This window comes from Microcaecilia unicolor, chromosome 8 (assembly GCF_901765095.1).
Source record: "Microcaecilia unicolor chromosome 8, aMicUni1.1, whole genome shotgun sequence".
Taxonomy (NCBI): domain Eukaryota; kingdom Metazoa; phylum Chordata; class Amphibia; order Gymnophiona; family Siphonopidae; genus Microcaecilia; species Microcaecilia unicolor.
The window spans coordinates 61266816-61290884 of NC_044038.1; the positions used below are offsets into that span (position 1 = coordinate 61266816).

Sequence of the window (24069 nt, forward strand, 5' to 3'; positions counted from 1 at the left end):
TAATAGACTTTCAGTTTGAATGCCATTATTTGTGGGTTCCAGTAGTATAATTCCAGAACAAATACCTGCTAATTTGTGTGGTTTTTTTTACCTTTGTAAAGTGAGATTGTGTGGGAGAAAGGCATAATTATGTTGTATTTGAATATAGTAAGACACTGGAATGAGGTGTGTTTTTCTCACAGTCAGTATGATTTAGGATTGTTGATTGTTTTTTCTTTTTATCCATAAATCACCCATTCTGAACCCATTTCCTACCTCCTTCCAGGATAAGCATTTACTAAACAATGTGAATTAGTATGCTGTAAGCATCATGCAGGGCCGCCGAGAGGGGGGGACAGGGGGGACAAAAGTCCCCGGGCCCGGGCCTCCAGGGGGGCCCGGCGCCGAGTCCGTGGGTGGTCGCCCCTCCGTCCCTCCCTCCCTCCGAATTGCAAAAGCGATCTTGTTCAGTTCTTACTTCGTCGGGGGTTACGGCGAGAGCAGCACGCAGACGCAGTAAAAAGCGTGCAGGCTCCCGCTTCAGCCTTCCCTCGTTGTCTGTCTCTCAGCTCTGGTCCCGCCTTTGAGGGCGGGACCACAGACAACGAGAGAAGGCTGAAGCGGGAGCCTGCACGCTTTTCCCTGCGTTCTCTTCTGCATGCTGCTCTCGCCAACCCCCAACGAAGTAAGAACAAGATCGCTTTTGCAATTCGGAGGGAGGGACGGAGGGGGGCCTTGGAATTCAGTCGGATGGACGGAAGGAGAGGGGGGCCTTGGATCTGGGAGGGAGGGAGGGAGTTTAGTAGCGCTATAGAAATGATAAGCAGTAGTAGAAGGGCCTTGGATCTTGGAGGGAGGGGGGAGGCCTTGGATCTCGGAGGGGGGGGCAGGCCTTGGATCTCAGAGGGGGGAGAAAGAAGAGATTGCTGGACAAGAGGGCAGGGCAGGGGGGAGAGAGAAGAGATTGCTGGACAAGAGGGCAGGGGGAGAGAGAGAAGAGATTGCTGGACAAGAGGGCAGGGCAGGGGGGAGAGAGAAGAGATTGCTGGACAAGAGGGCAGGGGGAGAGAGAAGAGATTGCTGGACAAGAGGGCAGGGGGGAGAGAGAAGAGATTGCTGGACAAGAGGGCAGGGGGAGAGAGAAGAGATTGCTGGACAAGAGGGCAGGGGGAGAGAGAGAAGAGATTGCTGGACAAGAGGGCAGGGCAGGGGGGAGAGAGAAGAGATTGCTGGACAAGAGGGCAGGGGAGAGAGAAGAGATTGCTGGACAAGAGGGCAGGGGGGAGAGAGAAGAGATTGCTGGACAAGAGGGCAGGGCAGGGGGGAGAGAGAAGAGATTGCTGGACAAGAGGGCAGGGGAGAGAGAAGAGATTGCTGGACAAGAGGGCAGGGGGGAGAGAGAAGAGATTGCTGGACAAGAGGGCAGGGGGAGAGAGAAGAGATTGCTGGACAAGAGGGCAGGGGGAGAGAGAAGAGATTGCTGGACAAAAGGGCAGGGGGGAGAGAGAAGAGATTGCTGGGCAGGGCAGAGGGGAGAGAAGAACTGCTGAACATGGATGGATGATTGGAGGGGGCAGGGGAGAGAGGAAATTTACTGGATATGGTTGGATGGAGGAGAGGCCAGGAGAGAATGAGGAGTTGCTGGACATGGATAGATGGAGGGGAGGGAAGTCAGGAAGGAGATGCATATGGATGGAGGGAAGGGAAGAGAGAAGAAAAGCTGAACATGGATGGATGGAGTGGAGGGCAGGGAAGAGAGAAGAAATGATGGACAAGGATGAAGGGAAGGAAAGACAAAGGAAGGAGATGCACACGGATGGAGGGAAAAGGAAGAGAGGAGAAATGCTGGATATGGATGGAGGGGAGGGAAGACAGGAAATACATGCACATGGATGGAGGGGAGGAGAGTGAGGAGAAATGCTCAATTTAAGGGCTGGATCGGAACACTTTCAGGACAGATGCCGAAACTTGAGGAAGGATAGGGACAGGGCTACAGATGGTAGACAGGACGCATAAGGACACAGGAGGATGGTGAGAGAAAAAATATCAAATGGAAAGAAGACACTGCATAAAACAGAAGTTGGGACCAAAGCGAATAGAAAAACTATGATCAGACAACAAAGGTAGAAAAAAGTATTTTATTCAGAATTTATTAATTGGAATATGTCAGCTTTTGGAAATGTGTATCTGTGATATTTTTCATGCAGGTTTCAATTTTTCTAGTATTGCTGCATGCTGAGTCTGACTTCTTGAGGTAACTTTCTAGTTCAGTATTTTGCCTTCATATTTTTTTATTTCTAGTTCCTTATGTCATATCTGTTGCCATGTGTTTTTCATGTGTGATCAAGGTACAGTATTCTGCTAGTGTGTAGTATTTGCAGCCCTTTTTGTTTTGTTTTTTATTAGGTTGTGTACTGGTGTTTTAGAGCCCGGTGTAATTATAGTGCTGCCTTTCCACGCATAAGGTTGTAGTTCGTCCTGTCCTTGGAATTAGTGCTGTTATGGTTTGGTAAGGTTATGAGTGGGTTTTTGCACAAGTTTGTGTATAGTGTTTTGCAGTGGAGAGATTGTGTTTTGGCTTTACTGAGGTGGCACCAAAACATCAGAAAAGGTGTAGAGCCTAAATCATGACACACTACCTCTTGAAGGATCTACATATAGTGCAAGGGCCCGGCGGTGGGGGCCCAGGGGCGGCCTTGTCCCGGGCCCGGCCCAGTCTCTCGGCGGCCCTGGCATCATGGCTATGCAGTATCTGTTACCTTGACAATATGCTAAATCTCACCATGCACTAATTCACACAGTAATCACTTACTGCACTTTAGTAAATAGGCATCTTAGTCACCGTTAATATGGGTAAAATATAGCTAACCTGTGTGTGGAAGAGTAGCCTAGTGGTTAGTCAGCGGCCTGAGAACCTGGGGAACTAGGTTAGATACCAACTGCAGCTCTTTGTGACTCTGGGCAAGTTACTTAATCCTCCATTGCCCCAGGTACAAAAATAAGTACCCATATGTAATATGTAAACTTCTTTGATTATAACCACAGGCAGTATAGTAAGTTGTTTGAAATTTTTACTGTAATTCCCATAATCTTTGGTCTGGCATCTTGGTTTCTGTACCCCGCCTCGAAATGACAAGGTATTGGTGGGCTATAAGACGTGTTATAACAAGTCTCATCCCCTTTCCTTTCCCGTTTACATCAGCCATATGTAGGTTGGTAGCTCTTCAGTTATCTGAAAAGTACACATCTACTTTTGTAGCACAGGCAACCTTGACTGTATAAAAGCTCTGGAGCAGGGGGATCAAAGAGAATTTATTAAATTGCATGCATACCTTACTTTTGCAAAAGGAATTCTGTTTAGGTGGTTAACTTATTGAAATTGATTTGTTTTGTTTGGTCTTAAATATAACACATGTAACTTTTCAGGTGGACACTCTATTGAAAATTTTGCCCCAAATGGTAATTACTTCTCAATTTATAGAAATCATTGTCTATTTAAAATCTCTGTTGTACCGAAGGCTGCTTAAAGAATCTACAGTACAGTTGATTAAACTTTCTATACCGCCCATACTGACACGCAGAGCTGGGCAGTGTACAATCCAGTATTAAGAAGCAGGAACTACAATTGTATAAAAGGACAGGATACATCCATACAAAGGGATGAAAGTGTATGGTTAGTTAATGCCATCATCACAATCTGTAATGAACAAAGGGATTTCCAATCATATGATCAGCAGGATCTTTTTATTGGATATTGCATGGTCTAGATGTGAAAGGTGATTGAGCGGATGTTAATCTTATGTTCTTTGTAAGTGATGAAAGGCTTTGTAATGTAGTCCTTTTTTCAGAAATAAAATATGTGAGTGATAAGGCAACTTGCTGTGCTTGTACAGTACATCCATTACCATACCTGGTCTTTCTTTCCTTTAGTATAAGGGAGAATGAGAATGCATTGATTCATTGCAGCAACTTCTTCTGCCTGGGTAGAAAATCTATATTGATGATGAACTTAGCCATATCTCTCTATATTTATTTATTTATTTGTTTGTTATATTTGTATCCCACCTTTTCCCACTTATTAGTAGGCTCAAAGTGGCTTACATAGTTCTGGAGAGGTGGTTACAGACTCCAGTGTGAACAAATATAGTATAGGGGTACTATTACAGTGACAAGTACAGTAAAGAAGTATCGATAAATAGGTTGGGGTGATTCAGACAAAATGTTAGGGTGTGATCATGCGTCTGGGTTGAAAACTGTCCATTTCCTGATTAAAATGCCATATTTCATTATTCGGTGTTTATGTCAGATACTGTGGGGTATGCCTTCTTGAACAGGTGAGTTTTTAGGTTTTTTTCAGAATTCTAGATGATTATTCTTAGATTTCAGGCGTTTTGGTAGAGAATTCCAGAGCTGTGTGCAGCTACATTGAGCCTGCTTTTAGTGGGAAAATGCTATAATAAATAAATATGTAAGAGAAATATAATTAGTGCACTTTTCAACCTGACCATATTTTGAGGTAGCAGGATTTCAAGTTTCCTCCTTCCCTTTTCAGCTTTCATCTGTTCTGTGTCACTCCTGTGCTGACTGTTAATGATTTGTGTTTCACTAGGAGGCAGAGAATACACTACGTCTAATGCAGAACAAGCTGAAGGAGGAGGAGACACAGCTGCTGAAGACTGGAAGTAAGTACGGTGGAATGCTCAATCACCTACATTTAGCATCTGATTGCCAACAGTGGGCACATTAAAACTAAAATGGAGACTGTTACCATCAATAAAGAGTCAAGGTTCAACTTTATTTAATATTCTGCAAGTCACAAAATCTAAGCAGTTTACAGTAGATAATACAAGAAACTAAAAAAATAGGGAGTATACAGAAAAAAAAAAGAGTAATGGAGCGACACATTAGAAAACTAGGGGGCCCTTTTACCAAGGAATGGGATGACTAACACGCGAGTAGCGTGCCTCAATCGGCACTACTGCTGGGGTAGCACATGCACCCGGCAGTAATTCTGAGTTTGGTGCACACCGAATCCCGCGGTAGATAAGTTTCTACCACGGGGGGTGTTCCCGGTGGTAACCAGCAGCGTGCCCACGACATGTTTCATGGGTAGCATGTGAGCCCTTACTGCTAGGCAGTAAGGGCTCAGGCCGTAAATAGATATGCACTAGTTTTATTATTAGCGCGAGCCCATTAAAAATAGCCTTTTTCCCAGCCATGGTAAAAAATGGCCCAGCGTGTGCCTAATAGATGCACCCATACTTTTTACTGCAGCTTTGTAAAAGGACCCCTAGGTTACAAATGTTATAATTATAAGGAAGGGGAACATGGGGTAGGAAATAACCCCAATGAAAACAAAAGGAGGGAAGGGAATGAGGAGAAAATGGACAGACAAAATAACAAAGTCAATTCCAAGGCCTGCAGAGAATCAACGACTGAATTGCATAGCAAGGTTTTTGGATCTAAATTATATAATACTGAAAGCTTTTCTGAAAAGATACATTTTCAAGACTGCCCTAAATTCATAAAAGAGAGCTCAATACGAAGATCTAAGGGTATGAGATTCCACTGGGTAGGGGCAACCATGGAAAAGCAAGTTGAACTGGCATGGTGTGAATGAATCTGCAGATGAGATGGAATGACGAGGAGATGTTGGTTAGAAGAATGTAGAGAGCGAATTGGCATGTGAGGAAGAAGTGATCTGAGCAGAAACTGTGGTATTCCGGAATAAAGGATTTGATGTGTTAAAGCTAGTGCCTTAAATATGATACGGAATTGGATGGGGAGCCAGTGTTCAGACCTCAGAAGAGGAGTAACACTGTCGTATTTTCCAGCTCCATGAATGAGCTTAACTACAGTATTTTGAATTAATTGTAAACTAAACTTGTGGCTTACTCATGATAATCAGTTATGGGTTCTGTTTGTGAATATCTTTTTTTCTTGATGATATTACTTGTATGGATTTTTCCTGGACACTTTTATTCAACTTTTCTTTAGCACAATCATTGACCATTAGTTTTGCATCAGTTTATGCAATCTGATTAGGTAAGTTAAATGTCTGTTCTTATTCATAGTCGTTTGAACTGTAAAGAAAATTCTCCAAGGACAAGCACAAGTGGGTGACGCTGATCCGCATCGCCCAGTCTGGTATTTGCCATAACTAAAAGAGAGCTTTGTGGAACGCGAGCCATGCTGCACCACTCATGGAAGAGTGCCTTCCCGCCCATCGCATGAACATGGTCTCCTCAGTTCTTCTTTTTATGCGTGAGGAGAAGGTGTTTTCCTTGCCCTCTCCTCATTCGCTCGGTTTAGAGAGCTATTTTTTGTGCCTTCTGGCTATTTTTTCGTCTTTATAATTAAGCTTCTCTTGTTGGAACCTATTTTACCTTGCCTTTATTTTCCTTAGAGTTCTTTTGCCTGGTTTTTATTGTTTTTCCATCATCATTGGGCCGCTTTTAGGCCCTGACTTCAGCCAGGACTTTCCCTTTTCTTTACCTTGCCTTGTCCCTTTTTCAGGCACCATCGTGTCATTTAATAAGTACATAAGTACATAAGTACATAAGTAGTGCCATACTGGGAAAGACCAAAGGTCCATCTAGCCCAGCATCCTGTCACCGACAGTGGCCAATCCAGGTCAAGGGCACCTGGCACGCTCCCCAAACGTAAAAACATTCCAGACAAGTTATACCTAAAAATGAGGAATTTTTCCAGTCCATTTAATAGCGGTCTATGGACTTGTCCTTTAGGAATCTATCTAACCCCTTTTTAAACTCCGTCAAGCTAACCGCCCGTACCACGTTCTCCGGCAATGAATTCCAGAGTCTAATTACACGTTGGGTGAAGAAAAATTTTCTCCGATTCGTTTTAAATTTACCACACTGTAGCTTCAACTCATGCCCTCTAGTCCTAGTATTTTTGGATAGCGTGAACAGTCGCTTCACATCCACCCGATCCATTCCACTCATTATTTTATACACTTCTATCATATCTCCCCTCAGCCGTCTCTTCTCCAAGCTGAAAAGCCCTAGCCTTCTCAGCCTCTCTTCATAGGAAAGTCGTCCCATCCCCACTATCATTTTCGTCGCCCTTCGCTGTACCTTTTCCAATTCTACTATATCTTTTTTGAGATACGGAGACCAGTACTGAACACAATACTCCAGGTGCGGTCGCACCATGGAGCGATACAACGGCATTATAACATCCGCACACCTGGACTCCATACCCTTCCTAATAACACCCAACATTCTATTCGCTTTCCTAGCCGCAGCAGCACACTGAGCAGAAGGTTTCAGCGTATCATCGACGACGACACCCAGATCCCTTTCTTGATCCGTAACTCCTAACGCGGAACCTTGCAAGACGTAGCTATAATTCGGGTTCCTCTTACCCACATGCATCACTTTGCACTTGTCAACATTGAACTTCATCTGCCACTTGCACGCCCATTCTCCCAGTCTCGCAAGGTCCTCCTGTAATCGTTCACATTCCTCCTGCGACTTGACGACCCTGAATAATTTTGTGTCATCGGCGAATTTAATTACCTCACTAGTTATTCCCATCTCTAGGTCATTTATAAATACATTAAAAAGCAACGGACCCAGCACAGACCCCTGCGGGACCCCACTAACTACCCTCCTCCACTGAGAATACTGGCCACGCAATCCTACTCTCTGCTTCCTATCTTTCAACCAGTTCTTAATCCATAATAATACCCTACCTCCGATTCCATGACTCTGCAATTTCTTCAGGAGTCTTTCGTGCGGCACTTTGTCAAACGCCTTCTGAAAATCCAGATATACAATATCAACCGGCTCCCCATTGTCCACATGTTTGCTTACCCCCTCAAAAAAATGCATTAGATTGGTGAGGCAAGACTTCCCTTCACTAAATCCGTGCTGACTTTGTCTCATCAGTCCATGTTTTTGTATATGCTCTGCAATTTTATTCTTAATAATAGCCTCCACCATCTTGCCCGGCACCGACGTCAGACTCACCGGTCTATAATTTCCCGGATCTCCTCTGGAACCTTTCTTAAAAATCGGAGTAACATTGGCTACCCTCCAGTCTTCCGGTATTACACTCGATTTTAGGGACAGATTGCATATTTCTAACAGTAGCTCCGCAAGTTCATTTTTTAGTTCTATTAATACTCTGGGATGAATACCATCAGGTCCCGGTGATTTACTACTCTTCAGCTTGCTGAACTGACCCATTACATCCTCCAAGGTTACAGAGAATTTGTTTAGTTTCTCCGACTCCCCCGCTTCAAATATTCTTTCCGGCACCGGTGTCCCCCCCAAATCCTCCTCGGTGAAGACCGAAGCAAAGAATTCATTTAATTTCTCCGCTACGGCTTTGTCCTCCTTGATCGCCCCTTTAACACCATTTTCGTCCAGCGGCCCAACCGACTCTTTGGCCGGTTTCCTGCTTTTAATGTATCTAAAAAAGTTTTTACTATGTATTTTTGCTTCCAACGCTAATTTCTTCTCAAAGTCCTTTTTTGCCCTCCTTATCTCCGCTTTGCATTTGGCTTGGCATTCCTTATGATCTATCCTGTTACTTTCAGTTGGTTCTCTTCTCCACTTTCTGAAGGATTGTTTTTTGGCTCTAATGATTTCCTTTATCTTACTGTTTAGCCACGCCGGCTGACGTTTAGTCTTTTTTCCCTTTTTTCTAATACGTGGAATATATTTGTCCTGAACCTCCAGGATGGTGTTTTTAAACAGCATCCACGCCTGATGCAAGTTTTTTACTCTGCGAGCTGCTCCTTTCAGTCTTTTTTTCACCATTTTTCTCATTTTGTCGTAATCACCTTTTCTATAGTTAAACGCTAGCGTACTTGATTTCCTAGTTTCACTTCCTTCAATGCCAATATCAAAACCGATCATATTATGATCACTGTTATCAAGCGGCCCTCGTATCGTTACCCCCTGCACTAGATCATGAGCACCACTAAGGACTAAGTCTAGTATTTTTCCTTCTCTTGTCGGCTCCTGAACTAGCTGTTCCATGAAGCTGTCCTTGATTTCATCAAGAAATCTTATGTCCCTTGCGTGTACAGATGTTACATTAACCCAGTCTATATGCGGGTAATTGAAATCCCCCATTATTATTGTGTTGCCCAGTTTGTTTGCGTCCCTGATTTCCTTTAACATTTCCGCATCCGTCTGTTCGTCCTGGCCAGGCGGACGGTAGTACACTCCTATCACTATCCTTTTCCCCTTTGCACATGGAATTTCAATCCACAGTGATTCCAAGGAGTGTTTTGCTTCCTGCAGAATTTTCAATCTATTTGATTCAAGGCTCTCGTTAATATACAATGCTACCCCTCCACCAATCCGATTCACCCTATCACTACGATATAATTTGTACCCCGGTATGACAGTGTCCCACTGGTTATCCTCCTTCCACCAAGTCTCAGAGATGCCTATTATATCTAATTTTTCATTTAGTGCAATATATTCTAACTCCCCCATCTTATTTCTTAGGCTCCTGGCATTCGCCGACAAAGTTTTTCCATCCATGTCTACGAAGATTACCAGTGGCTTCAAGTGCTGTACCCGATGCAGTCATATAGTCTCAGGGAAAGACACTCATTCTTGGTGTCTGCAGTGTCTTGGGCCCGACCATAGCCATGCTAACTGTGTTCTCTGTTTTCGCATGAAGAGGAGCCAAGTCTGGTTCCTTGACATCGGCATCGACACCGAGCATTGCGCCAGCATTGGGAGCGTTGATAAGCTTGGCTGCTATTAGACCCATAGACACTGGGAGCAGTGAAGCATCAAGTGGGTCTGCACCTGCCTCGAGGCCTACTGCTGTGCAAGGGCCCCTGGGACCTTCCATCTTCGGACCTGACCCCGAGGCGACGTGAGGATTCGTCATCATCCTTGTCAGTACCAAGGAGCCTTTCAGGCTCATTTTCGAAAGAGATGGACGTCCATCTTTTGACATAAATTGGAACATGGACGTCCATCTCCCAGAGACATCCAAATCGGTATAATCGAAACCCGATTTTGGACGTCTCCAACTGCAGTCCATCACAAGGATGTCCAAATTTCAAGGGGGCGTGTCGGAGGCATGGTGAAGTTGGGACTTGGGCATGCCTAACACTTGGACGTCTTTGAGCCATAATTGAAAAAAGCAGGGACGTCCTAAAGTAAAACTTGGACATTTTCACCCAGACATTTTTAATGAATAAGGCACAAAAAGATGCTCGAAATGACCAGATGACAATTGGAGGGAATCGGGGATGACCCCCTGTTACTCTCCCAGTGGTCACTAAACCCCTCCCACCCTCAAAAAACATCTTTAAAAATATTTTGAGGTCCCAGGAGCAGTTTTTTTTGTTACATTTGTACCCCGCGCTTTCCCACTCATGGCAGGCTCAATGCGGCTTACATATTGTATATAGGTACTTTTATTTGTACCTGGGGCAATGGAGGGTTAAGTGACTTGCCCAGAGTCACAAGGAGCTGCCTGTGCCTGAAGTGGGAATCAAACTCAGTTCCTCAGGACCAAAGTCCACCACCCTAACCACTAGGCCATTAGTGGGTGCAGTGCACTTCAGACAGGTGGACCCAGGCCCATACCCCCCCTACCTGTTAAGTTTGTGGAGGAAACAGTGAGCCCTCCAAAACCCACCAGAAACCCACTGTACCTACATGTAGGTGTCTCCCTTCACCCGTAAGGTCTATGGTAGTGGTGTACAGTTGGGTGTAGTGGGTTTTGGGGGGCTCAGCACACACGGTAAGGGAGCTATGTACCTGGGAGCAATTTATGAAGTCCACTGCAGTGCCCACCAGGTTGCCCGGTTGGTGTCCTGGCATGTCAGGGGGGCCAGTGCACTAAAATGCTGGCTCCTCCCACATGCAAATGGCTTGCATTTGGATATTTTTGACATGGACGTCCTTGGTATTTTCGAAATGAAAGATGGACGTCCATCTTTTTTTTAAAATACGGTTTTCCCTGCCCCCGGATTTGAATGTTTTGCAAAGACGTCCAAATTGCAACTTGGACATTTCTTTCGAAAATGCCCCTCTTGGTGACGTGCTTCGGGCAAAGGAAGCATTGTCATCGGTCACCCTCAATACACAGTGCCGAGAGCTCCGGGGCATCGAAGGACTTGGCACCCGCTCCCCCTCCTTACAGGAGGTGCCTATGCATCTGTCTCCTAGCAGCTGAGATCCAGCTCCTGTGTCGACCCCAGTGGTTCTGCAACCTGCATCTCATCCAGCATCCCAGCTTTTCCTGGTTTTGGCCCTCGATGAGCATATCCGGGCCTTGCTCCCCGAGCTGCTGGGTGGCCTTATGCAACGGTGTGCATCGGCATCGGGGGTGCTTGCCAGTACCCTGCTTCCCATTGCAGCCCCACTTGGCGCTCATCCTGCAGTGTTGCCTCCGAAGCCGGCGCTGCCTGCGGCACCAGTGTCAACTGCCACCCAAGCTGGCACTCGACATCAGTGGAGGAAGTTTCGCTGGAATAGAGACGGGAGTCGGCTTATCGATGCCACTCTCGAGGACATGGTTTCTCAGCACCGAGGCTGGTTCAGTCTCGACAATCTCATCGAGAGATACTGTCCGAAGAGGAGCGCTCATGGGATTCAGAGGAAGATCCCAGGTACTTTTCCTCAGACGAGTCTTATGGAATTCCTTCTAAACCCTCCCCTCCACCTGAAAGGAGAAAGTCTCCTCCAGGGAGCCTTTCATTTTCATCTTATGTAAAGGAAATGGCTGATGCCATTCCATTTCCTTTGGAAGTGGAGGATGTCCTCAGGGCTAAGATGCTCAAGGTTCTGGACTACTGATCTCCTCCTAAGGAGGCTGTGAATGCACCTCTCCATGAGTTACTCAGGGAAGTCCTTGTTAGGAACTGGGAGTCCCCTCCATTGGTCCCTGTCATGCCCACGAAGATTGACACCCAGTATCGGCTCCACAGTGCGCCTGGTTTTTATAGGCCTCAGTTGTCTCACAATTCCATAGTGGCGGAGTCCACTTTCAAAAGAACCAAGAGTTCCAGGGACTATGCCTCGGCGCCCCCAGGCAGAGAAGCTAAAACCATGGATTCTTTTGGGAGGAACATGTACCAGGCTTCAATGCTCATTTCCGATATACAATCTTACCAGCTGTTCACGAGCGTCTACTTGCAAAACTCGGTGCATCAGCTGTCGAACCTTGTTGAGACGCTCCCTCCAGAGCACGCCGAGCTTTTTCACCAGTTGGTCAAGCAGCAGAAGGTAAGTCGAAAGTTCTTGGCCAGGGGCATTTACAACACTTTTGATGTGGCATCCAGGATCTCTGCTTAAAGTATAGCAATGTGTAGACTCTCATGGCTGCGTGTTTCTGACTTGGAACATTCTGTTCAGCAGAGGTTAGTGGATGACCCTTGCCAGGGGATAACAAGCAGGAGGGCACCGGATCACGCCCTCTGTGTCAGGAGGCCGTCCGGATGTGGCACTAGCTCACCAACATGGCATGTTCCTTCGAGCCACTTATCTGGCAGGTGAAAACAGTACCTGTCCGACAGACTGAGCAGGATAATGCAACCTCTCGAGTGGTCTCTCAATATGGGCATAGCCTGCAAGATGATCTGAGTGTGGGGCACCCCCTCGGTGGATCTTTTTGCAACTCAGATCAATCATACGGGCCCTCAGTTCTGTTCCAGGCTTCAGGCCTATAACAGACTAGCATCAGATGCCTTCCTCCACAGTATGCATAGCCTCAAACTTTGTTGAAACTCAAGCAAGACCGTGGAACCATGAAATCTGATCACGCCGCACTGGCTGCAGCAGATGTGGTTCCCTCTTCTTCTGGAGTTATCCTCCGAAGAACCATGCAGATTGGAGTGTTTCTGACCCTCATCATGCAAAAAGAGGTGTCACTTCTACATCCGAACATCCAGTCACTGGCTTTCACAGCTTGGATGTTGAGAGCCTAGAATTCGCTTATTTGGGTCTTTCAGAGGGTGTCTGTTAGGTCCTGTTGGCTTCCAGGAAAGATTCCACTAAGAGATGTTATCTTTTAAATGGAGGATGTTTGCCATCTGGTGTGAGAGCAAGGCCCTAGATCCCCATACTTACCCTACACAGACCCTACTTGAATATCTTCTACACTTGTCAGAGTCTGGTCTCAAGACCAACTTTGTAAGGGTTCACTTTGGTGCAGTTAGTGCTTATCATCAATTTGTAGAAGGTAAGCCCATCTCTGGACAGCCTCTAGTTGTTCGCTTCAGGAGAGGTTTGCTTTTGTCAAACTCCCCTGTCAAACCTCCACCAGTGTCATGGGATCTCAACGTCATTCTCACCCAGCTGATGAATGCTCCTTTTGAGCCACTGAATTCCTGCCATCTGAAGTACTTGACCTAGAAGGTCATTTTCTTGATGGTTATTACTTCAGCTCGTAAGGTCAGTGAGCTTCAGGCCTTAGTGGTGAATGCACCTTATACTAAGTTTCATCACAATAGAGTAGCCCTCTGCACGTACCCTAAGTTCCTGCCGAAGCTGGTGTTGGATTTCCATCTGAACCAGTCGATTGTCTTTCCAACATTCTTTCCCTGAACTCATGCCCATCCTGGTTAAAGGAGCTTGCACACCTTGGATTGCATTGGCCTACTACATGGAGCGGACAAAGCCCCACAGACAGTCCACCCAGCTTTTTGTTTCTTTTGATCCCAACAGGATGGGGGGTCACCATTGGGAAATGCACGTTTCAATTTGGCTGGCAGATTGCATTTCCTTCACTTAAGCCCAGGCTAAGCAGACCTTGGAGGGTCATGTCATGGCTCCTAATGTCAGAGCCATAGCCGCATCAGTAGCCCATTTGAGGTCAGCCTCCATTGAAGAAATTCCACACATTCACATCACACTACTGCCTTGACAGGATACCCAATTGACAGTAGGTTCTGGCAGACAGTGTTGCAGAATCTGTTTGGGGTCTAGGATCCAGCTTCACCCTCCTAAGCCCATTTTATTCTGTTCCAAGCTGCATTCTCATTCAGATTGTATGTAGTTTCTAGTTAATCTATGTTATGTCCTCGCCTTTACGATGACCCAATTGACCAATGTTTGTTGTTTTTGTTGAGCCTGGATGCAATCACTGTTGTGCATACAAAACCTCATTATTTTAAGATTATCAAGTGCAAGTTTCTGACCTTGCAGTTGCCTTTGAGGGTTGAAAAAGGGCAAAACCGTCCATATATTAGAGTATACTATAGTCTGAATGTTAATCATGACCATCACACAAAAAGAAAGTGTGAGGCCATTCTAAGAGTGCTTCCTTATGTTTCTGTAATTCTCATGCAGTTGTAGAAAAATATAATCAGTAAGGTTGTGCAGGATTTTGCTTTATTTATTTATTGGAATTTATTAACTGCCTTTATGAAGAGATTCACCCAATGTTAGTGTGCCTTATATGGCCCCAACTATACATCTTTTAATCCATCCTTTTCGACCCTGAATACTATAAAATGATATCAGTGCTTGTTGTCTTCCACTTGTACATGTCATAATATTGCATTTGGCTGTACACGCTTTTGAACACTTGGCAGACATGCACATCTCCCAAAAGACACATACAGTTTCAATAAATTAGGTTAAAGCCTGGAAAGATCTTGCAGGAGTTGATTCATCTGATTCCATTAATTTGTATTTATACTGCTAAGTTTTCACAGTTTTTCTTTACATATCTCTTTAGTGAGGATTTAGCTTATCCTTGAACTTCAGAAATACCATATTTGGTACATCAAGGCCACCATCCTGCAGTGATTAATCTGGAGCATTTGGAAGGAGGTTTATACTACATAAGGTAGCTGAGACACAAATTGCACAGGTTTATTTGTTTTATGGATAATTACAAAGCTGTTTAATTAATGAAAGAAAGGTGAGGGGAGAGAATTTGGATTTAGTTCACACCTTTTCAGTGGTAGCTCAAGGTGAATTACATTCAGGTAAAATAGGCATTTTTCCTGTCCCTGAGGGCTTATAATCTAAGCTTGTTCCTTAAGGTAGTAGAGGGTAAAGTGGCTTGCCCAAGATCACATAAAGCAGCAATAGGATTTGAATCTGAGTTCCCTAGTTCTCAGCCACTGCCTTAACCATTAGACTACTTCTCCAAAGAAGAATAAAACAGTTTTCACAGTGCTGTTCTGTACAAGGCTAAGCTAGCTGCTAGGAAGAATTCCACTAAAAGGGTTTAAGGTTTCAAATGGATTAGTCTTAGGAGAAGTTATAGATCTCTTAATTTGCCCTATACAAAAGCTGTTTGAATACTGCCTACATTTAAGGGTTCATCTTAGTGTAATTTGAGCTTATCATCAGGTAGAAGGTAAACCCATCTCTGTACAGTCTTTAGTTGTTTTCTGTATGTGAGACTTGCTACTTAAGAAACTTCCCATCAAACCTCCTACATGTCATGGGACCTCAGTGTTGTCCTTACCCAACTGATGAAAAATCCTTGTGAGCCACTTGAAGTATCTGACTTGGAAGATCTTGTTTTTAGTGGTACTTATTTCAGTGCACAGGGTTAGTGAGCTCCAAGTGGTTCTACACATTTATCCAAAGTTTCTTTCTAAAATTGTGTCAGAGTTCCACCTTAACCAGTCAAATAGTCCTTCCAACCTCATTCCCATTAAGGTGAAAGCGCACTGCATACTTTGGACTGCAAGAGAGCCTTGGCCTTCTATCTGGAGCGGACTAAGGCACATAGAAAGTCTAACAAGCTTTTTGTTTCTTTTGACCCAAACAGAATGGAGCTTGCTGTTGGAAAATTCACATTTTCTAATTGGCTAGCAGACTGCTTTTCTTTTACTCTTATGCCCAAACTGGGCTGACTCCTAAGGGTCATGTCACAGCTATGGCTGTGTCAGTGACCAACTGCAGATCAGCCTCCATAGAAGAGATTTGCAGAGCTGTGACATGGACTTCCATCCATACATTCACATCTGTTTCTTAGAGCAGGACTGTCAGTGTGACAAGAGGTTTGGCCAGGCAGTTCTCCAGAATTTATTTGTTGTTTAGAATCCAACCCCCCCCCCCCCACCCACCCTTCTGTTTTAGTTTCAGGCAGCCTTCCATTTAAAAAAAAATGAGAAAGAATATAAAATGCCTACTGCTACCAAAAATATTGGTTTCTCTGTGCTGCTATGCCACATTATATATTGTTTCCCTTTATTCTGTTCCTAGAGAGTTCCATAAATAAGGATTCACAATGATTCTTGTCCTAAAAGAAAGTGAAGTTACCTACCTATGTAAAGAGTCAAAATTACATTTCAGTAAACCCAGAAGTAGCTTTCCCATGTTCCTTTATCTGAGAAAGCAAAATGCAACTTCAGGCTATTTCCACTGTAAATCTGTGGCCAGTCAGTAAAGATTAATTAAAGAGAAAAACTTGACTGTCTACCGGGGAACCATCTGCTTCTCATTCTGTGCATTTACACTGTTTTATCGTGGAACTGGGTAATTGCTAGAAGAATACAGTAGCAGAACCTTCTTAGGTCCTGCTCTAAGGAGATCTGAGGCTGTAGAATGATGAATTAAAGCCAGAATATATGTATGGTGTGCTCTGTGTTGTCATTAAATAGATGCTAATATTAAAGAATGATAGTTTGGATAACCAGTGAGAAAAACTAAATCCAGAACTCACTTCCCATTCCATTTTTTTGGTAGATAACAACGATGATTCAGACATTGAGATCCAAGAGGATGAGGGTTCTGACAGCGACATAGAAGAGAAACGGCCAGTGAATCCACGAACGGCTCGGAACGTCATGATGCAAGGTACATTTCTCTTCTGCTTCACCCTCTGACCTGCCTTCCAAAACATTTCCAAGAAAAATATATGGGGTTGCAGTCACAGAACAATGAAAATGAAGACCTGTCTAAAGCAAATAAACTTGTTGCATGCTCAGGTGTTCAGTAAGGCTGAAGAGGTCTCTGGGAACTGTGTAGCATCATAGTAAGTACACCTGGCAAATAACCCTACCAGCACTTGTTATTTTCAGTATGTTGTGTTCAGATCTACTGCTCTTTTGAAAGCAGTTAGTGAAAGGCTTATAGATTACCTTTTACATACATACTGAATTGTGTTAGTCCACAGTTACTATACTCTGATTTCCAAAGATGACATGACCCGGTTGTTAAGCATTAGGGCACATTCACCTGATCAGATTAGTGTCATGCCCTGGCTTGTATGTCTGAAAGGAATTCAGTGCATAAGGTGAAATGTCAGCTGGACCATTTTACTAGAAGCTATGGGGAATCTCTCCTTTAGGGCACTTTTAAAAATTAAAAGAAAATTACTGTAAGTGTAAGCACCCACAATCTTAAATTTGTGTGTTTGTTTGTTTTTTTAAATAAGTTAAGTGTTGATTCCAACATGTTTTACTGTAGAAACCTATCACTAAAGGCAGGTCTTTTTTTTTTTTTTTTTACCTCAGTGTAACAACAGTCTTGACCAGCAACATCATATGAGATATTAATGAGTGTGATGAAATTTATGATACTCCCCAATGGGGTCTACTTCCAAAACTAAGAGTGTAAGGGATGTATGACTGTTTCTGAGCAGTGGAGGTTTAAGTGGGTTCAGAGACGTAGCCAGACACCCAATTTTGGATGGGCCTGGGTTCAGAGGCATAGCCAGACACCCAATTTTGGATGGGCCTGGGCCCAAGATGGGTGAGCAGAAGAACCCCACCCCATCCCACAGGTGATTTGGTCTCTCCTTCTCTCGCCTGCATGCCATATGGTCTCTCAAATATCCCCCCTCTCCTGCACACCTTTTAAATAGCAGATTTTCACCGGCAGTAAGCAGCAACTAATACACTAATACACAGGACTCATGTTGGCCCCACATCCTTCCTCTTTCTGCATAGACAGGAATACGTCAGAGGGGAAGGCTTTGGGGTCGGTGTGAGCAGTATGTATCAGTTGCTGCTGCCTGCAGGCGAAGATCTGCTATTTGTAAGGTATGCAGGGGGGACCGTTGCTGGGAGATTTCAGCTTGGGAATCTCTGCCAGCCACATCATAGGTGTGCTGCTACTGGTGGGCCTGAGCTCAAGCCCACCTGAGCACAAGCCCACCCTTGGCTACGCCACTGAGTGGGTTGCCCAGTGACTTTCATGAGCCATGCTTTGCATGCTTTCCCCACATGTTTCATATTTTTCCTTTCTTCGTTTTAGTTTTCCCTCCCTCATTTCTTTTAGTCTTCATTCTTTTTTTATTCTCCTTTCTTATTTCTCTCCTCTTGTCCACCCACACTCACAACATGCCATCTGTCTCTTCTCCTTCTAAAGGTGCTATATTTTAACTCTCCAGTATCTACTGTCCCTTGATTCTCCCTATTCTTCCATCTATCCCTCTGTCTCTTCTTTCCTCCTTTCCAGTTTCATGCCTGCACTTAATCTCTCTCTGTTTATGTATCTCCTCTTCTTTCCCCGATGGGAGTAGGTGTGCCACAAGGACTGGGTTGGGAATGGCTGCTAACATTAGGCAAGGTTTACAAAATAGTGCTAAGCGCTTTTTTTTCGGCACCAATTTTTTTAAGGCACTATATATAAAATCTAGCCTTTAACACATAAGCTTGTACTTTGTTTTATTACATAATATTTCCTTTCTATCTAAAGGAAGAAATGGTGCACGTATTGTGGGGACAATGCATGGTGGAGAAAGTGAGGATGATGTAAGTATTTCTACAATTTTAAAAGGTTTGCATTGGTTACCCATTATTTAGCATATTACATTTTTCATTCTAGTTTTGATATGTAAGACATTGAGTAATGATGCTCCTCAAAGTATTGCTTCGGTATTGAAAATGTATAGATCTTCTCAACAATTGAGATCCTATAGGTTCATAGTGCAACTGCACCTTGTGTAGTATATGCAGTTCTGGTCATCCCATCTCAAAAACGACATAGTGAAACTAGAAAAGATTAAAATAAGGACAAACAAAATGATGACGGGGATGGAAAAGTTCAATTATTATTATTAAAAGAAAACAGCTGCAAATTATGTAGGAATAAATCAGTTAAGTAAGGAACGGTTGCTTAACTTTTCAAACAACACTAAAACAAGAGGGCACTACATAAAACTAACAACCAGACTGAAGGAAATCATAACATGTATTTGTGTCGAAAGATGGGCGCCCTTCTCTTTCGAAAATAAGCCTGAAAGCTATTCAAAGTCATTAAAACACAGGCGGAGTGTGAAAAATTGCAGGGAGACCTTAGGAAATTGGAAAACTGGGCATCCAAATAGCAGATGAAATTTAATGTGGACAAATGCAAAGTGGTGCACATTGGGAAGAATAATCTGAATCATAGTTACCTGATGCTAGGGTCCACCTTGGAAATCAGCACCTAAGAAAAAGGTCTAGGTGTCAGTTGTAGACAATATGCTGAAATCTGACCAGTGTGAGGCGGTGTCCAAAAATCAAACAGTATGCTAGGAATTATTAGAAAATGGATAGTAAAAAAGACAACTGTATCTGCTCCATGGTGCGACCTCACCTTGAGTATTGCATTCAATTCTGATTGCTGTATCTCAAAAAAAGACAGCAGAATTAGAAAAGGTTCAAAGAAGAGCAACCAAAATGATAAAGGGGATGAAATTCCTCTCATATGAGGAAAGGCTAAAGAGGTTAGGGTAGGGTAGGGCTCTTTGGCTTGGAAAAGAGACGCCTGAGGAGGAGAGAAGATTGAGGTCTACAGAATCTTGAGTAGTGTAGAAATGAATCGATTTTTTTTTAACTCTTTCAAAAAATACAAAGATTATGGAACACTCAATGAAATTACATGGAAATACTTTTAAAACAAATAGGAGGAAATATTTTGTCACTCAATGAATAGTTAACTTGCTGGAACTCGTTGCTGGAGGATGTGGTAACAGCGGTTAACGTATCTGGGTTTTAAAAAAGTTTGGACAAGTTTCTGGAGAAAAATGTCTATAGTCTGCTATTGAGATAGACATGGGGAAAGCCACTGCTTACCCTGGGATTAGTATCTAGAATGTTACTACAGTTTCATTTCTGCCAGGTACTTGTGACCTGGATTGGCCACTGTTGGAAACATGATACTGGGCTATTCTTACGTTATGTTCATATGAGTGGCAATTGATCCAGATTCCTTTCCATATATACCTGGAAGATTTTTCTAGAAAGTTATCCAGTCACTGTCAAACAATACACATCACATGACCCACATTTGTAACTCCATTGAACTGTATTTAGAGAGCAAACATATACAAATTTACTTTCACTTCACTGACGGTACCCATTATATAGTTTGCCAGGAAATTTGTGCAAATGTCTAACCGTATTATAATTTTAGGAAACACTTCAATGATTTGCTTAACTATTAATACTCTGATCATAAAAGGCAAAAGGCACTCTGATCTTGTTGAGTTGTGAGCTTAGTACTATGCCATATGATTTCTGTGTTTTCTAAATCTTATTCTATGTCTTATGGAAAGCAAGGCAGTAAAGACCAGGATGCATGGAAAAGGAAGTTAGAAAACAGTAATGTTTGTCATTCATTCATTTACTATTTTTTTGTTTGCATTAGCCTATGAAATGATTTGTTGGTTTTAGTCTAGAGTCCCAGGCTTTATATGACCAAAAGGTGAACATAACACATCATTAATAGGTAGCTGTTTGTGTCAGCTTTCACATTTGCAAAGCAGTGTGAAGAGGCTTTCATGGCCACCAGCCAGTGCTGCTCCTATAATGTGAATTACTGATTTCCAGAGTTGCCAGTTCAGCATCTGTTGCCTGCTCTGTAAAATTGTAAAAAAAAAAAAAAAACCACTATCTTCATAGGACTGTCTCTTACATGTTTGTTTACTGTGTTACATTTGTATAGTAGTGCTATAAAAATGATATGAAGTAGTAGTAGCAGGTTAACAACCGGTGTTATTGTGATTAGTGGAGGAGTAGCCTAATGGTTAGTGTTAGTGAGCTGAGAACAATGTTCAATTCCCACTTCAGCTCCTTGTGACCCAGGTTTGAGTGAATTAACCCTCCATTGCCCCAGGTACAAAAACTTAGATTGTGAGCCCACTAGGGACAGAGAAAGTACCTGAATATAATACATAAACTGCTTTGGTGGTACCACAGGCAGTATATCAAATCCATGACCCTTACCGTGAATTTGTCATGCCTTATTACATTTCCCCACATGCAAGAAAAATGGGAAACAAACCCCTATGGTAAGCCAAACTACTCAATAAAGAATGACTTCCAGCCAAACAGATGGATAATAAACATAGTTTTTATTGAGCAAGCACCATCAAAAGGACCCGACACGGGACCGTGTTTCAGCAGATAGAACCACCTGCCTCAGGGGTCACAAACATTGTTAAGTGCTGAGGTAAATGCTGCAAAACCAGTGGAATACAACAGAAAACACCAGCATATTTTATATTCTTCATCCCAATAGATTCTGATAGTTGTAACCCTGCCTTTCACAATCAGATGTGTTAAATGTATATACCAGATGCTGGTAAATATGTTTATGCTTTTTCCGAGTTGAAAGTTCAATAATACTTGTTATCCCAGTGCATTCTGGTACTGTTTTTCATTTCCTCATGGATAATTGAGCAAGTGTGTAAATGAACTAGTGGAATAACAAGCTTAATACTGCCAGAATATATTAGAATGTGAAATTTTGAAAATCCAAGATAAGTCTAGTGTTTTCCAGTTAGCTATTTGGCAAGTTTGTCCCTGTGCCCTGAATGTATCTTGATAGTGTTACAACATCAAGATGATCCAATGTAGTAAGAACCATTTTCTTTATTGATCAGTCAAGTTCCAGACAATCGTACTCAACACAGGCCATGTTTTGGCTTAACAGCCTTCATCAGGCGTTAACTGCTGAGACTTCCCAAAACAAATGCCGCAGCATTTGTATATGCTTTGGTGGTACAAATTTGGTGGAATAGGTTCACAGAGACTGTGAGGCTTTGAATTTTGCATTTTTCTTTGAGCACAGTGTACACATCACAGATCAGGTTCTGTTACTGCAGAGGTTTATTATATTCACCATCAGCACTTATATGTAGCCCCTTTTAACTCCTGATGAAGACTGCTAAGCCGAAACACAGCCTGTGTTATGTACGCTTGTCTGGGACTTGAGTGAGCAGTCAAGAAATCTGTTCTTACTATACTGGATCATCTTGATGGTTTTTTTTCCTTCCACTCCTGGGATTTGTCTGCTTGTGCTGTTCTATGGAAGTTTTTGGTTTTCTCCTTTCTTTTGGAGTATCTTCATAGTGTGCCAGGTTATTATTTCTAAGCTTGGCAGATAATGACTACATAGTAAGTAAGATTCATAGGCTATTCTGGGAGAATCAAGTAAGAGCCCTGACTTGTGATTGAATCCTCTTTCCTGCAGGATGACTCTGATGATAGTGAAATGGACATGGATGATGAGGATGAAGATGAGGATGATGAAGATGCTGATCTGGAAAATGACAATAACAGCATTGAAATTTCACCCACCAAGGCAAACCGTCGAGCAAAGAAGCCAGAGGCTCTTGATGACAGTGACAATGACTTCTAGATATCTCTCCATCCCCAATTTGTGACATCTGAGCTTGTGATTTATCTATTAGAGAGGGAGATGTATCTATTACATCCTTCTTTGTAAAACATTTTTTACTCAGGCAGCTTTCTTTACTTTTTTTATTTATTATTCTGAGCATTATCTTGTGGAATGATATGCTATTCCCTTTTCTTAGTCAAAAATTGTTATTCCCTTGGACAAAAATGACAAAATAAAGCCATGTTAGCAACTGACATTACTTGTAATTTTTTTTTTACCATGTTAAGCTACAGGTTCTAAACACAATGGATTCAAAGAGCAAGCTAAGATTTACAGTATCAGAGCAGGATGAGTTAATAAATGACAGCACAGATAAGAAGAGAGCTCCCTCCTTCACTATACTTCTTTTTAGCTAAGGGCCAAAATATTATCATTAAGGGATGATGGTCCAGGTGTCTGCAGATGAGATGAGAAAACTGATAGGTTAGTGAATAATAAGTTTTCATAATTGGTTCAATAGCCTTTGTTGCAACAACATTTATCATTAGACAGATTTTCAGCCATATCCAATTTCTATAACTGGGACAAGAAGGCATGTGGCATAATCAGCCAAGAAGGAGAGGTAGCTGCTGAGGGGACCAAAATTTGGAATCTGGATGAGGATGCAACAGACAATGGCATTTATGTGGAAGTAGGGTCATTACCCAGGGACAGGATTATGGAGGGATATGAGTAGGGAACGATTGTGTTAGCAGAGAGTTTTCCCACCTCTGGGTCAGTGCCTCATAATACTTCACATGAGCCTTTGGTCCAGCAAATCAAACTCAAAACTTGCAGCATCAGCAATAAAAAAACAAAATTATTTGGCCCAATATTTAAATCACTTGACTGGGGCTAACCGGCAATATTCAGCAGCACATAATTGGACAGTGCCGCTGAATATTGCCACTAAACAGCCAACCCCCAACCTGCAAGGTTGGGGGTGGAGCATGGCCCTAGCCGGTTAGCTACAATATTCAGACCACTAACTGGCTAGGAAAGTGCATAAAGTTAGGAAGAAAAGGCTGTCCTAACTTTATGTGCCAAGATCAACCAGGCACCAGTCTGAATATTGGCCAGTGCCCAGTTAAATTCAAATAGTGTCTGGAACATCCCTCATGATTCCTCCTCCCACCTACTAGAAGACAATATAAGACTGCCCCAGCCCACCACCCTTCACCTTCTTAGGTCCTCCCAGGCCTACCTGGTGGTCTAGGGGGAAATCGCGCAGGAGCAATGCCCATTCGTTCTTGCCCAGTGCTGGCCTGCAATCCAAAATGGCCTCTAGTGGCAGCCTCAGAATACTTCAAGTACCATGAGTACTTCCGCAGTACTTGAAGTACCACAAAGCTGCCATTAGAGGTCGTGGCAGCCATTTTGAACTACAGGTCAGCATTGGGCAGGAGCGAGTGAGCAATGCGCCTGCCTGATTTCCCCCTAGACCACCAGGGTCTTCTCCAGGTAGGTGGGGGGGGGGGGGCAGGGAAGCTCTTATTTCCTTGGGGGGTCAGAGGGGAGATAAGAA

At 43.3% G+C, this 24069-nt stretch overlaps 1 protein-coding gene across 1 annotated transcript in view; it reads left to right on the plus strand.

The window, feature by feature from the left end:
* CLUAP1 (clusterin associated protein 1) overlaps positions 1–22759 on the plus strand; it is a 150123-nt gene extending 127364 nt beyond the window's left edge. The window contains exons 9-12 of the mRNA XM_030213087.1: positions 4589–4661; positions 16638–16748; positions 18594–18649; positions 22356–22759. Of these exons, the coding sequence (XP_030068947.1) occupies positions 4589–4661; positions 16638–16748; positions 18594–18649; positions 22356–22523 (408 nt within the window). The 3' untranslated portion in view covers positions 22524–22759. The remainder of the gene's footprint in view (positions 1–4588; positions 4662–16637; positions 16749–18593; positions 18650–22355) is intronic.
* Positions 22760–24069: the final 1310 nt, after the last annotated feature.